General features: G+C 45.0%; 1 protein-coding gene across 3 annotated transcripts in view; it reads left to right on the forward strand.

Moving 5' to 3' along the window:
* INO80C (INO80 complex subunit C) overlaps positions 1 to 14650 on the forward strand; it is a 31428-nt gene extending 16778 nt beyond the window's left edge. Inside the window, exons 3-6 of one of the 3 annotated variants that reach the window (XR_014150433.1) lie at positions 671 to 782; positions 7991 to 8058; positions 10065 to 10154; positions 14427 to 14475. Coding sequence is in view for 2 of the 3 variants with exons in the window: in XM_081836369.1 (XP_081692495.1) it covers positions 671 to 782; positions 7991 to 8058; positions 14427 to 14558 (312 nt within the window). In the remaining variant the exon portion in view is untranslated. Of the gene's footprint in view, positions 1 to 670; positions 783 to 7990; positions 8059 to 10064; positions 10155 to 14426 lie in introns of all 3 variants that reach the window. The other 2 variants (XM_081836370.1, XM_081836369.1) reach the window with 2 other exon arrangements.
* Positions 14651 to 15941: the final 1291 nt, after the last annotated feature.

A 15941-nucleotide genomic window follows, 5' to 3' on the forward strand; every position in this document is an offset into this window, starting at 1 on the left:
GCAGCAGAAGCATAGGTAGGCAGGGGGAGGGGAGGGGTTGGGAAAGACCTTGAGTCATTGGCCTCCCTGGCATGTGGTGGAAATAGGCAGCCCAATGTCTACACTCTGCAGTTTTTGCTAGTTACATTAATTAATTTTAGATAGACATGTATGGTGTAAAAAAAGTTAAAAGAGGGGGGCAATGTTGTAGGTTGTGCCTAGGAATAGGTCCCAGGTCTAAAAACTGAAAATGCAAGACTGTTCATTCCAATAGTACACTGCTGCATTAACAACACTGGATAGTATTGAACTAAGTCCTTCTCGGATCCATTGAAATTACTGAACCTCAGTTAGTCATCATGTCTGTTAACTTCAATGGATCTAGTAGGACTAGCATTGAATACCACCCACAGGATTTTACTCAGGCTTCCTTTATTTGAAGAAAAATAACGTTTCCATAAAACTTTTCTCATTAAAAGTCTATTTCTTCATTTTATCCAAGCGCACTAGTTTCGGTACAGGTCAAAATGTCCTCCTGTTGGTTGCTGCTAAAGAAATGTTGTTCATTTTCTGCCTAACTTCAGCTAAATGGATGAAATAATTTTAGTAGCAATTCAGTCCAGCAACGAAATGCTACTTTGGATGTATTAATAGTGCATTTGTTTTTTAAACCCACTTTTAACCATTTCAGCACTCTGGCATTGGTGGAGCTGCAGCTGGCAAGAAGAACAGAACCTGGAAGAACCTGAAACAAATCCTTGCATCAGAAAGGGCATTGCCATGGCAACTCAGTGATCCAAGCTGTAAGCTGCTTAGATGCTTTCCATGTATTTATAAATAACAGCTTTCTTGAAAATACACCTAAGTTGTTTTCTCTGCATGAGATAGATTGTGACCAAGTTTACCTATGCAATTAAAGATCAGGTGGGCATTTTTCACCATAAAAAGGAAAGGCACATGAATGAAATGACATGGGACTGTCCACTGCTTTCTCTGTGTGTGTTACAGTGCCATCCTGTGCATGTCTGCTCAGAAGTAAGTCCTGCTGAGTTCCTGTGTGAATTCAGTCTGCATATACAGTGGTGCCTCGCAAGACGAAATTAATCCGTTCCGTGAGGCTCTTCATATAGCGGTTTTTTCGTCTTGCGAAGCAAGCCCATTGACAGCTTAGCGCAGTGTTTCCCAACCGGTGTTCCGCGGCACACTAGTGTGCCGCGAGATGTTGCCTGGTGTGCCGCGAGCGAGTCCAAAAAAGGTTGGGAAACACTGGTTTCTCTTTCAAAAAGGAAACGTGGGTTAAAGCGGCGACACCGCCTCCCACTCACTTTCCTGCTCTGGCTTCCCTAACAGTTTTCCGAGTTGCGTCACTGGATCCAGCCCCCTTTTCCACATGTGACACGGGGCTGGAGGGAGGGAAAGAGGGCTTTACGTCGCGCACAAAGGCAGCCTCCTAGAAGCGCTCTGGGCCGGCGCCGTTTCACCGAAGGCGCCGGAGGACCCCCACCCTCAGCTCCTTCAGAAAGGAAGCCCCGCCCCTCGGCTCCCTACGCCGCCAGGCAGCTCAGCTGACTGACGAGGACGTTCTGCGGCGGCGGCCGCCGCACAACCACCACAGGTGCTGGCAGCGTCCGCAGCGCAATAAGTAACAGCGCCTGGTGCTGCCAACTCTTTCTCTCTCTCTCCGGCCCCCACCCAAGCTCTCGCGCGCCCCGCGTCAACATCGTCGCGCGCAGCTTCCCGAGCTTGAGGCCAGCCGCTGCACGCACGCGCCGGCTCGTAATCGGCTCCGGTTGTTGCCTTTCTCCGCCGAGGTCGGTGGACCCCGAGCCTAGGCTTCCTTCCCGCACCCCGCTTTCCGAAGACCGCACACCAGTTGGGCCAGTACATATTCCCCTCCCGTGACTGGAGCGGAATAGCCCTTTCTCTTCTTCCCCAACCCTTGTCGTTGGAGGAGTCCCTCAGTCCCTCGCTTTGCTGCCTCCTCCCCCCCCACCCCCAAAGCTTGGAGGTTCCCCGGCAAGGGGGAGGGGAAAAAAATTGAAAGTTACACTTTCGTGCGTCCCTCCCGGCGTGACGCTGCGCGCTGACGTCACGGGGCTGTAATGGTGGTGTGCCTCGAGATTTTTTTCATCAAACAAGTGTGCCTTTGCCCAAAAAAGGTTGGGAAACACTGGTTTAGCGGATTAGCTCTACTAGCGGTTTAGCGGCTTTTAGCGGATCAGCTGATAAGCGGCTTATCAGCGGATCAGCTGATAAGCGGCTTAGCGGCTTAGGAAAAGGGGGGGGGGGGAAATCCGCAGGAACTCGCAAGACATTTCGTCTTGCGAAGCAAGCCCATAGGGAAATTCGTTTTCCGAAGCGCCTCCAAAACGGAAAACCCTTTCGTCTAGCGGGTTTTCCGTCTTGCGAGGCGTTCGTCTTGCGGGGCACCACTATAATACAATTGACACCTTTAAAAATAATAATCAGTCTTTCATAGTTGTCAATAGATCCATTCTCCACTAGCTGTAATAGCAAAATACTAAGGACAGATAACATGGCTATCTAGTTAACTTCCACAGGCAATTAACTGTCTGGCTGCTGTAGGAAACAGAATACGGAAATTGTGTAATCTTGATCTAATTTAAGAATGCATATTCTCAAGAAATTAAGTTTTGCAAACCATACACCTTGAGTTTTTAAGCCTAACAACTTTGTGTGAAGAGATACTTTGAATTAACAATGAGGTGGTGTGCACATTTCAGTTGCAGCATTTTGGCAAGCCTCTAGTGTTCTGGTGCCCATACTTGTCAGCAGTACCTTGATAGTGCAAACATTTAAAAAATCAATGTAGGGCACTGATTTTCAGGCTTCTTGCCATCATGGAACTCTTTCCACAATTATTTTTCCACCAAGGAACTCTGAAGAATCACAGAATATTCTGGTTTGTGTTCTAGGGTGCACACTCAATTCATAGGAGACCTGCCTAGGGATTATTGAGCCTATGGAATCTCAGAAGCACATTCTCATATTCCCTAGAGGCTGTGCATTTCATGGTGTGGCTGGTATTCTCAGAAAACTACATTTTATTTTATTTTATTTTTCTAAATAATATTTATTAAAGTTTTAAAGGTTACAAAAAGAAAAAGAAAACACACCAAGTTAAACACAAACTTGTAAAAAACAGAAAAATAGAAAAATAGAAACAATTTTTTAAAAAGAACAAAAAACAAAAACAAAAAACAACAACAAACCTTCCTATAACTTATCTTTCATTTGCTTGTTTCCTTGACCTCCTCACACCTCCCTTTTTTGTATTCTAGTTCGGTTAGCTATTTCAACAAATCCTTTCCATCCTTCCCAATTTTTATCCTATAATTTCTTAATAAAATGTAACTTTACCTTTCCTCCTTTCATCCTTTAACAGTCTATTTTTACTTAGTCCTTTATAATATTTCTGCTAAAGCCACATAACTTTATTCCAGCCTCCTTCTAACATTCCTTAATTTTACAATGTTTCTGTAAATAAACTTTAAATTTCTTCCAATCTTCTTCCACCGACTCTTCTCCCTGCATTTTACAAGACCGATGATGGCAGACAATCTTCAAGAAATCCCTGATAAGCAGTCAGTGACCCCCAGACTTCCTAGAAACACCACCGGACTAGAGTGGTAACAGCCAAGCCAACACTAAGATTTCTTGCAAGACTGCCGAATTAACTTGGTGTAACCTAAAGCATATAGACATAAGAAAAGAAAAGAAAGAAAATGTGTGTTTCTCATAGTAGAGCCGTTGCTCTATTGTAGACCATCTAACTTAGATGTAGAGGGTTCCAGTAGAGATAGGAAATATTTCCTGGCTGAAACCCCGGAGAAGTGCTGTAAGTAAGTGTGGACAGTTTTGAACTAGCTGGATTTGGTATAAAGCACCTTCCCTTGATCTATGTTCAGAACATGGGGCAATAAGTGTGCTAAGAAAATGCAATAAAAAAGGACTAGCTGGAAACCATGCAGTGCTGATACAACTTTGGTCAGGAGGTTATTTGAGCTAACGTCTTACTTTGGATGTAATTCTATGCCTCTGGATTGTTATATTTGTTTTATTTACAAATGTATAACACCCTGTTCTTTGTCAGACACACTCAGACTTATAGCTCGACTGGATGTTATGGCTGCAGAGTAACTCACAACATGATTATGGTTCCAACTCACTGCATGTGGCAGTGGAGAGGATTAGTCCTGCGGGAGTGGCCACTTCCCCATGGGGATAGTAACATCTTCACTAACTCCCAGTGTAAAACGTAGCTCCTTTAATATTTTTTGCTGCCACTTAACTAGGATTAAAGGAAAGTGGCAGTAGAAGGCTGACACTTTATTAGACTTTCATTCTTTGCGCAGAAATAAATGTGCCACTAAGTGTTTTTTCAGCATGCTGGCCTTAGCCTGGTGTGTTCCTAGTGCCTTGTAGCTGGCAACCTGCTGATGATGCTATTTCTACTGCATTCTCTGGTTTCAGAAATAAATTTGCATATATTAGAAAGGTGGTTAGAAAGCAAACAGTTGAAGGATGTAAAAACATCTGCTCGAGAGTATTTTTCAGAAGATATTCATGCCATACATAATGATTAAAAGAAGCTGATCTGCTAACTTGGAAATGCTTCAGCCATAAAATCTGTACTAAAATCATCTGAGAGGAAGCGAGCTACAAAGACACAAAATAGCTTTGTGGTGAATATATGCTGAAATTGAGGATATTTTAAAGCACTTTGCCTGTAGAAATGTTTGCTTGTGGCAGTGTTTGCTATTACTCCCTAAGCAGCTCCAGTGACTAGGAATTTCCAACTCCTCATTTAAGCATTCACACAATTTTCTAGGTCATTGACCAGGCTTAAAGTGGTACACGCTTAAAGATTTATCTGATTTAAAAGATTAGTGTATGCTCTCTCCACGCACCCTGAATTATATTAGTCTTGAGCAATGTTTGTGGTCTTATAATATGAGAGGCATATGCCAAAGGCTGTGTTTTTCATCTATAATGCTGATGAACCTGCAAGCTACAAGAGTGTTCAAAAAGTAACTATACACTTATGGACAATGTAATATAGGTGGTGTATGGTTACTTTTTGAACACCCTGTATTTGCAATATATAACAGCAATTTCTCCCAGCCAGTTGCCTACATTTAGGTTCCACTTTCAGATCTGGAGACTAAACTCTTCTTCTCATCTAGCAACAGAGATCTGCACCAATAGTTGGTACAAAGGCACATACATTTCCCTTCTATGTCGAATGTCCTATTGACCCTATTGGATGCATCTTTCAATGTGACTAGAGATGCATATCAACATCTGAGGTCACAGGTCATTGTGCATAACTAATTGCCCACATGGGTGATGCTGTGGTCGAAACCACTGAGCCTCTTGGGCTTGGTATCAGAAGGTCGGCAGTTTAAATCCCCACGATGAGTTGAGCTCCCGTTGCTCGGTCCCTGCTCCTGCCAACCTAGCAGTTCAAAAGCATGGCAGTGCAAGGAGATAAATAGGGACCGCTCCGGCAGGAACGTAAATGGTGTTTCTGTGCGCTGCTCTGGTTTCGCCAGAAGCGGTTTAGTAATGCTGGCCACATGACCCGGAAAAACTGCGGACAAACACCGGCTCCCTTGGCCAGTAAAGCGAGATGAGCGCCGCAACCCCAGAGTCGTTCGCAGTTGGACTTAACTGTCAGGGGTCCTTTACCTTTACCTTTTTACTGCTCAATTGGGATCTTTGTTTTTATCTTTCTCTCTTGCTATTTATAATTAGCATTTTGTATTAGTCATTTAGCACCATAAATGTGCGTACTTGATTATTATTTTTTTAAGTAACAACAAAAAGACAGATTCCTGCTTCACAGGCGCTTACAATCTAAAATTTGATGCAGGGGATGCAATGGTAAAAAGAAGGGTAAACAGTGAAATAATATGATCGGTTCAGTGACACACACTTAGGTAGATGAGAAGTAAGGGAATAAGCCAAATTGTTAATGGAAAAGGTAGGGTTTATGGAGGTTTGAAGGAAGAAAAACAGCTGACTTAATGTAATTGGGAGTTCCAGGCGCAAGGGAGAAAAGGTGGTCATTTGAGAGATTGAGTGATCAGTCCTATATGTTTCTACTCAGAAGTCTCATAGAATTGAGTGAGGCTTATTTCCAGGTTAACGGGTATAAGATTGCATCCTAAGAACTTTGGATGACTGGGGATGGAGCTGGAGAGCAAAGGTTTGTGTGGGTGGAGAGATAAGGCCGAGAGGCAACACCATCAAGTATTTGAAGCTACAAATAAGTACTGTATTTTTTGTCCCATAGGACGCTCCGTCCCATAGGACGCACCTAGTTTTTGGGGGGGGAAATAAAGGAAAAAAAAAATCCCTTTATTTCTCCCCCAAAAGCAGGTCGGGGAAACCGAACCAGGTCGAGGAACAGCGGGATGGCAGTGCTGCGCCTCCCTGCTGTCCTCTGAGCTTGTGGGGCTGGCCGATGTCTGCCCAGCGCGAGGGGCGCTCTGCTTCAGGGCGCCCTGCCCGCCGGGTGGCAGGCTGCTATCCGCAGCATGGGAAGCCCTGCGGGGAACTCCTGCAGGGCTCCCCACGCTGCGGATGTCTGTCCGGCGCGTGGGGCGCTCTGCTTCAGGGTGCCCCGCACGCCAGGCGGCAGGCTGCTATCCGCAGCGTGGGGAGCCCTGCGGGGAACTCCTGCAGGGCTCCCCACGCTGCGGATGTCTGTCCGGCGCGGGGCGCTCTGCTTCAGGGTGCCTTGCGCGCCGGGCGGCAGGCTGCTATCTGCAGCGTGGGGAGCCCTGCGGGGAACTCCTGCAGGGCTCCCCATGCTGCGGATGTCTGTCCGGCGCGCGGGGTGCTCTGCTTCAGGGTGTCCTGCGCGCCGGGCGGCAGGCTGCTATCCGCAGTGTGGGGAGCCCTGCGGGGAACTCCTGCAGGGCTCCCCACGCTGCGGATGTCTGTCCGGCGCGCGGGGTGCTCTGCTTCAGGGCACCCGACGCTCCAGGAAGCAGGCTGCTATCCGCAGCCTAGACATCCCTGCGGGACCTCCAGCAGGGAGGCTGCGGATGTCTTCCTGAAGCCTGGAGAGCTTCAGCGAAAGCCTGCATTCGCCCCATAGGACGCATCCAGATTTCCCCTTCATTTTTGGAGGGGAAAAAGTGCGTCCTATAGGGCGAAAAATACGGTATGTGCTAGATCTGGGAGTGAACGAGAAAGTTTGTGTGGGTATTTTAAATGAGGCACCATGTAGTCTGCGACACCACATCTTGAGCAAAATTGGTGAAACCGCTATTTAAGACAATAATTTGAGTAATGTCAGCATTTAATTTGGTTTAGTACTTGCTAGTGGTGTGCTTCACATTGTTTCGCTAGGCAATGCAACCTGACTCTTCCATGCTTAAAAAAAGGTAAAGGACCCTGACAGTTAAGTCCAACTGCGAACGACTCTGGGGTTGCGGCGCTCATCTCGCTTTACTGGCCAAGGGAGCCGGTGTTTGTCCGCAGACAGTTTTTCCAGGTCATGTGGTCACCATGACTAAGCCGCTTCTGGCGAACCAGAGCAGTGCATGGAAATGCCGTTTACCTTCCCGCTGGAGCGGTACCTATTTATCTACTTGCACTTGATGTGCTTTCAAACCGCTAGGTTGGCAGGAGTTGGGACCGAACAATGGGAGCTCACCCCGTCGCAGGGATTCGAACTGCCGACCTTCCGGTCGGCAAGCCTAAGGCTTAGTAAGGATTAATGCTTTCTGCAAATGCATTCAAGCTGACAAATCTAGTGTGCTCTGCATGTGAACAATTTCCTGTCATCACTGCCACTAGCCTCTCTCTCGATTAAGGGTGTGGATTCCCAGGGACTGGAAAGAGGACTCCAGTCAAATTGATGGAATGATTCTAGTCAGGCCTCAGGCCCAAGAATTTGTAAATTAAGAACTGCTTTCCAAAAAGAGGTTAAACAAGGAATTGAATGCTTCTTCCTCTCTTTCTGGCACACCTCCAGATTTCAGCATAGATGCTCCTCCTTCCTTTAAACCAGCCAAGAAATACTCTGATATTTCAGGACTTCCTGTAAGTATTTTTCTTTTCATATTTCTTAGATTGGCTTGGGTCTTACTCTGTCCTTATTCAAACTCCTGCACAGAGGGATGGTCCTAAATAGCAGTAACAAGTTCTCCCTGTTCTGGGGAACCATGTAGTAGTTTTGGATACTTATCCTCAGTTGGGAGAATTGTAAAGGCAGACAAACCTCTTGGAAAAACCAACCTGTCACTGCAAATCTTCTTCAAAGTATAACCAAAGCACAGCATTGGCTGGGCAGTATGGCACACACTGTCAATTCACCCAGAACAATGGTGAGGTCCAGCCAGTCTGCCTAGTATTTTTAGGAAGTGATTATTTACCCTAAAACATGCCCCGGTGCTCTCTGCAACACACTTGCATTCTCTGCAGGTGGAAAGTTTAAAGAAAAAACTCTGGCTGTACAATGAAACACATTTTTAACAATTTGCCTCAAGACAGTAGGGCCTATGATCTTTTATTTAACTCCTATTTAGTTCCTTTCAGAGTAAAACCTATCCCCCAGGTGGCTTACAGAAGATAATTAGTTTCATGTAAATGCGGGATAATTTATAGTTTCATTTTTATTTATTTTCAGCATTTAAATCCTGCCCTTTATGCTTTCATGATGGCTTACAAAAATCACTTCTAAGACAGTTCCTGCCCTTAGACTCACAATTTAAAAAGATATGATGAAGAGAAAGGACTCAGGGGCGTCTTACCCATAGAGGCAATTGGCGCGGGGCACCAAGGCGCCAAGTTCTGGAGGGCACCAGGGAAGAGGTGGAGGCTGGGCGCAGCGCCTCCCAGCATCAGCTCGCCATCCTTGTCTGCCTCGCTGAAGCAGCGCCGCGGCCGGAGCCTCCGCCTCTTCCCCGCCGGATGAGCCGCCCTCCAGCCGCTGCCTGCCTCCTCCAGCCCCGCAAAAGGTCGGCAACTCTGGGAAAGGGGGGGCGCAGGAGGGACCTTTGCACCACAGCGCTGGATATACTTAAGACGGCCCTGAAAGAACTGCATAGCAGGAGAAAAAAGGAAGCTCAAGCAAAATTTCTTAGAGTTGCAGCCAATGTCATGGCGATTCTGGCAGTCTTGTCCTTGATAAAGATCAATCCCTCCCTTAAACACCCTCCCCCCCCCCCCCAATTCAGAGCTGGTGACCACAGGCACCAGGTTCTGCCCACCTTTGACGTCACGCAGCGGGAAGGGGCCTCTGGTAGCCTTTTGAGACCTGCCTTTGTAGGTTCAGGCCAAAATTCCTACCTAGGAGAACAGCTCGGCCTCCCCCTTGAATTGGATGAGTCCTGTTTCACTAAGGAAACTGTCGCAGGTGTAAACACACCTTATGCCTTTTTTCTGGCTGTTTGGAAACTGGGAAATTCAAAAGGACATTTACCAGAAACGAACCAAAGAGTCTTGATCATTAAAATGGAGAAAGCAATGAACATTTTCATCCAGACGCTGAGTTACTTTCATGGAGTGCTTTCTAAGGGTTAAAAAGGTAAAGGACCCTTGACAGTTAAGTCCAGTTGCAAATGACTCTGGAGTTGCGGCACTCATCTCACTTTATTGGCTGAGGGAACCGACGTTTGTCCGCAGACAGTTTTGCTGGGTCATGTGGCCAGCATGACTAAGCCGCTTCTAGCGAAACCAGAGCAGCGCACGGAAACGCCGTTTGCCTTCCCGCTGGAGCGGTACCTATTAATCTACTTGCACTTTGACGTGCTTTCAAACTGCTAGGTTGGCAAGAGCTGGGACTGAGCAATGGGAGCTCACCCCGTTGCGGGGATTCGAACTGCCAACCTTCTGATCGGCAAGCCCTAGGCTCTGTGGTTTAGACCACAGTGCCACCCGGGTGCTAATTATGTGCACTTAGTAAAATGCAGTTCCCTAGGACTCTTTAATTGTACATTTTTAGACATAGTGTGTAAGTCGCTCTCTAAGAGGTTCAGTTTTCCAGTTCTTTTTGGGTGGAAAGCTTAGGAAACGAGTGTTCAGACACATACATAATTGTTTTATAGCTTTATGCTGTTGTGTACTTTATGGAAAATTGAGAGGACACACCCATACCTCAAGGAGCTAAAAGCAGACAGAAAAACAACAGAAGAAAGGTAGGAAAACAGAGTTATGGGTAAATGAGGAAAAAATATGTGACTATTTCCATAGGTAAAGCCATCTTGAATCTTTTTGGGGTATAAGGCAGGGTAGATTTTTTTTTTTAGTAAATGTAATAAAATAAAGGTATCCAGAAATCCCTTTATTTTATTACATTTACTAAAAAATGTCTACCTGTAATTCAAGCCTGTGGGGTAGGCAGACTTCTGGTTTACCTTCAAAAAGCTCACACTGTCTGTCATTTTGCCTCTAAGTCTAGGAGTTCTGAATGTGTGCCACACGAAGTAACTCAGAGATTACCAAAAACACCCTACAGCAAAAGGACTGTTTGCTTTTTGTTCCATTTTGGCTCTCTTTAATTTTCTAGGGAGTTTTTCCTTTTACCTTCTAAACCTACCTTGTAGCACTGCCTATATTGTTGTGGGTGGAAGAATCCTCTGGCCTCCAATAAGAGCTCTCAGCATCACCTGTTTCATTTAGATAACTGGATTAGTGGGTGTTGTTGTTGTTGTTGTTGTTGTTGTTGTTGTTTTTAAAAAAGCAGCTTGAGATCTTCAAAGGAAGCCCTAAATTCGACTTTGCAATTACTTCCTAATGTAAGGTGCAAAAGGGATAATGTAAAAATCTAAGATGCTCCTTGTCTTCACAGTGGCATCCTCACTTGTCCTGGTTGAAGCTGGGGTTGCATACTTCTGTAAAGAGTCTTGATCATTAAAATGGAGAAAGCAATGGACATTTTCATCCAGACGCTGTTTGTAATTTTCAAACCGGCATTAGGAAACGGTTGGGGCCTGCAGAGAAGGGGATCCTGCACCGCCACATGATCTGCTTGTGGGAATCTCTGGCTTGGTCCCTCAAGGATCAGAACTGGGAAAGACTAGCCTGAGAAGTTGGAGAGCTGGCAGAGAAGAGAGCACTGGGCTAGAGGGACCAGTGGCCCATCTGACCAGGGCCATCTTAAGCATATGTCGACCTTTTTTTAGGGAGGGAACACCAGCAGCGGTGGAGGAAGCCTCTTGGGATGGGACAGCGCTGCCAGCGACGTGCCCAGCTTTGCGGGGCTGGAGGAGGCGGGCAGCAGCTGGAGGGCGGCTCCTCCAGCGGGGAAGAGGCAGGGGCAGGGCACGGCACCTTCCGGCTTAGCTGGCCGCTTCGTGCCACAGTGGCCACAGCAGGCGGAGGCTCTGGGCGCGGTGCTGCTTCAGCGTGGCATGGCAGAGGTGGGCGAGGGCAGCGAGCGGGCCGGGGGGCCGGCCCCGTGGAGATCCACAGCGCCTGATGCCTGGCTCAAAGACGGCTAGCAGGAGGGGTGCTGCGCGTGCCTACACCTCAGCCTGCTGGGTGAGCGAGCACGCCAAGCAAGCAGGCCTACACCAAGAGAGCGAGGGTGTATGCGCCGCTCCCGCTGAGTATCGCATCAGTTTTTAGCCTTCTGGTGCCCTGCAGAATTCAGCGCCTACAGGCTAAAAGGGGTGGGAACGGCACACGCATCCTCGCTCACTGAGCTCGCTCGTTTGGTGTCCCACGGACTATCAGCTGGCGCCCTGCACCACTAGCATCTATGGGTAAGACGGCCCTGCATGTGACACAATTTAAGGCAGCTTCATTTGCAGCCTATCCAGCTGTTACTTTTGTTCCTTGCATAAAGGTGTCCATCAGCTCTGCTACTTTCCAGAACTTCACTGCACAGGCAGTTCTCAACAAGGATGTTGAGTAGCCCTTCTGCCAGAGGCATGTAGAGGAGCTGTTGGGAGCCCCCATGTATAGTGTTCAAGGGCTACACTAGAAAAGCAACGTCCATTGCAATGGGCCAACCCCTGAGTTTTGGGCGGGCTCAGTGGGCTTCCTAAATCGAAAGGGATGGATCATGCAAAGTATTAGCTTTTGCCTCAGCATGTCATCATTTTTTTAATATTGTCATTCTGCAGCCATCATATTAAAACAAGAGTTTCATTTAGGGGCTGCATTTGCACTTTTTAGATTTCTCTTGAAATTTAAAAGATGAGCCCCTGGTCATATTAATGCAACAGAAATTTCATTCAATGCTGGAGGTGGGGAGAATTAAGTGCTCAAACATCTGCCTCCTTTTGATGACAAACCAGCCCTGTTGCTATAGCAACAAAGATAATTATATATAGCTCAGCTCTGTCTGTGGTCTTCACCCTAAGCTTACAGAAGTGTAAGACTTTTTCTCATCAAAGTACAGTGTTACTTTATCTAACTTATTGTATAATTTGGGAGTGAAATTTATATATTCCAATGTAATTTATATAACCCCAATGCAGTTATTTTTTGCAATGCTGTTTTTGCAATGCTGTAGTAAATATATCTAGACAGATAGTTTTAAATAGAAAATATTGCTGCTGGAATATCTCTCTAGGCATCCATCAGTGTCTAAATGTTTCTCCAGGAAGAATCAGGAACTCCACCGGGCATAACACTCAAATCACAAAGTTATATTGTGGGTTGATTTGCCTCCTCTCACACCACTGATGGAAAACTCGACACAAGACTATAATAGCCATTGAGAGACCCATCTTCCTCCATGAATTTGTCCAGTCCCCTTTAAAAACTGCCTAAATTCCATTGTTAATTATATACTATCTGAGGAAGTACTTGTTTTGTCTATCTGGAGCCTACAGCCAATCAATTTCATTGAATTTTATAGACCACAACTAAGTTTAAAGTCTTGTGTCAGGTTTTCAGGCTGCTAAATGGAACCTCCATACTCAGAAGAAATAGACCTTCTGAATACCAGTTCTTGTTGGGCAAACGATCTTTATTTTATTTTCTTACATTTATAATCCTACCTTTCTTCCGTCATGGAACCCAAGGTTCTCCAGTGCTTACCCACCCAGGGTGGTTTCCTGGCACTCGCTGAATGTTGCTCTTAGACCAGGGGTCAGCAACCTTTTTCAGCAGGGGGCCGGTCCACCGTCCCTCAGACCTTGGGGGGGGCCAGACTACAGTGGTGCCTCGCAAGACGAATGCCTCGCAAGACGGAAAACCCGCTAGACGAAAGGGTTTTCCGTTTTTCGAGGCGCTTTGCAAGACGAATTTCCCTATGGGCTTGCTTCGCAAGACGAAAACGTCTTGCGAGTCTTGCAAGTTTTTCCCCTCCCCCCCCTTTTTCTAAGCCGCTAATAGCCGCTAATAGCGCTAATCTGCTAAGCCGCTAATAGGGATGCTTCGCAAGACGAAAAAAACCGCTAGACGAAGAGACTCGCGGAACGGATTATTTTCATCTTGCGAGGCACCACTGTATATTTGGGGGGGGGGGCATGAACGAATTCCTATGCCCCACAAATAACCCAGAGATGCATTTTAAAGAAAAGGACACATTCTACTGATGTAAAAACACGCTGATTCCCGGACCCTCTGCAGGCTGGATTGAGAAGGCAATTGGGCTGCATGCGGCCCCCGTGCCTTAGGTTGCCCACCCCTGTGTTAGGTAATCCGATGAAGTATATTTATTCAGAAATCTAGCTCTGCAGGTTAGCTGTGAGAAAGGAATGCTGATGAGCATTCAGAAAGTAAGCTTGTCAGACCTAGTTCTTCTAACTGCCCATCCATTTGTTGGTGTAACCTGCCTTACATAATGCAATTAAATATCTTGCCTGTTTATATGTTTTTTATTGACATGGTTCTCTAAAGTTCTCTTTCAGAGGAGATCACAGAAATGCAGTTATTTGGGTTCACTGTTAACAGTGTTTGTTTCTTTAGCTTTTGGTGGAAATTAACATTTCACAACTAAACCACATAAAGAACTATTTAACTGCTAGGAATCTGTATGAGCAACACCATGGTGACCAGTCATTTCCTTTTGCTCTTTACATCGTGTTTTGTGATCTTGAAATAATTATGATTTCAAAAGCTTTGCTAAAGTTGCAAAAATATATTCAAGAATATCGCCATCATTTTATTAAGGAGACAATATGCCTTTTTAGGGCAAACAACGGGGGTGAACCATTTCCATAGTGCCCCGATTTTTGTGTGTGTGTGTGTATAAATAATTTTATTTATTTATTAAAGTTCTTATGTTACATTGGTAAACATTATCATATTACATCACAAGCCTTATTATACTATAATTTTCAACATGTATACATGTATATTTCAGAGGGAGAAGTGGCTGGGGCTAGCATGCTAGTTTAGTTGGACCTTTGCTTTAATTCATTATAGTGTGACTAGCATATTTTCACCTGTTTTAAAAGTGTGAGTGTTTTCACAATTTTCAGCCCAGATGTTTGTGTGTGTTCTTCTTTTAGGCAAACTACACTGACCCACAGAGCAAACTGAGATTTAGTACCATTGAGGAGTTTGCCTACATTCGGATGCTTCCTTCTGATGTTGTTATGGGTTACCTCACTCTAAGGAAAGCATCAACTGCGGTTCCCTGAGAAGAGGAAACGAAAGGAAATCACTGTGCATTTCTGTGTATATAATAGGTCAAAGTTCTTCAAAATAAAATATGAATTATAATTATTGATTTCACCTTGATGCTTATATTTCCTTTGTAAACAATTTGAGCAATGTATCATTGTATTGGAGCCACACTTAGAATCCTCCACATTTTATACATTCAGTACTTTTCTTCCAGGGTTTTTTTTTTTTTATTTCTGGGTGTTAGTTTTGGCTTCTTACATTTTTCTCTTGAAGCGTCTTGACGTGACCTATATTTTTCATGAGATATGCTGCTGTCTTACATCTCTGAAGGCAGTGGCCAATAGGAAAACTACCTAAAGAAGTACTATGTACATACAATTGGTTGGGGGATGTTAAGGCAGCAATCTTATATGCAGTTACTTAGGAGTAAGCTTCACTGAACTTAACGGGGCTTACTTCTCAGTAGATGTGTATAGAATTGCGAAGTCTTTCTGCTAGTAAGCTGGTAAACGAAAGCAGATGTATAATTATGTTCTGCCAGCCTGGCTTGTGGTTGGAAAATTATACGGTTCCATACGAAGAGGGTACGTTAGCAATTTCTTTCACTTTCCCCCACATCAGAAAGAGTACTGCAGTACTCAAATGAAAAGTTACTTCCTTTCTTTGCTTTTGGACCAACCGTTTTTAACACTTCAAATCTCTTGGAGAGTTAGCAACAACCTTGCATAAATCTGATTTAAAGGAGCAGACACTTATTAGGGAGTTAACTTCCACTTTTTTTGCTTTTATTTGCTTTTATAAAAAGCAAATAAAAGCAAAAGAAAGTGGAAGTTAACTCCCTAATAAGTGTCTTTTTAACACTTCAAATCTCTTGGAGAGTTAGCAACAACCTTGCATAAATCTGATTTAAAGGAGCAGACACTTATTAGGGAGTTAACTTCCACTTTCTTTTGCTTTTATTTGCTTTTATAAAAGAGCAAAATCAACCACAGAACAAAATCAACACAGAAAGGAGGTGTGAAATATCAAAGCAGAGACAGAGAGGGGGGCAGAGACATCCGTATTCGATTCCAGGCTTTTGATACAATGCAAATTATGACATGTCTATGAAAATAAAAACTTCACTTTTGAGTCAGAGGCTTTACAAGAGTTATGAGAGGATAGTGACATTTAAGAATCACACAGACAAAAACACACCCAAAGAAGTTCTGGTTAAATAAAACTGCCATAAACTTACATTTTTCCTGGACACTGAATACCAGCAAACGATAGAAGTTCAACAGCTCTTTCAGAAAATATGCAAGCTTGTGCAGTGCGACAGATTTCTAGAGGAAGAGAATTCCATAACTTTGGGTAAAAGGGTAAAGGTACCCCTGACCGTTAGGTCCAGTTGCGGA

Source organism: Podarcis erhardii (genome assembly GCF_964252035.2).
Source record: "Podarcis erhardii genome assembly, chromosome: 13".
In the NCBI taxonomy this organism is placed as follows: Eukaryota; Metazoa; Chordata; class Lepidosauria; order Squamata; family Lacertidae; genus Podarcis; species Podarcis erhardii.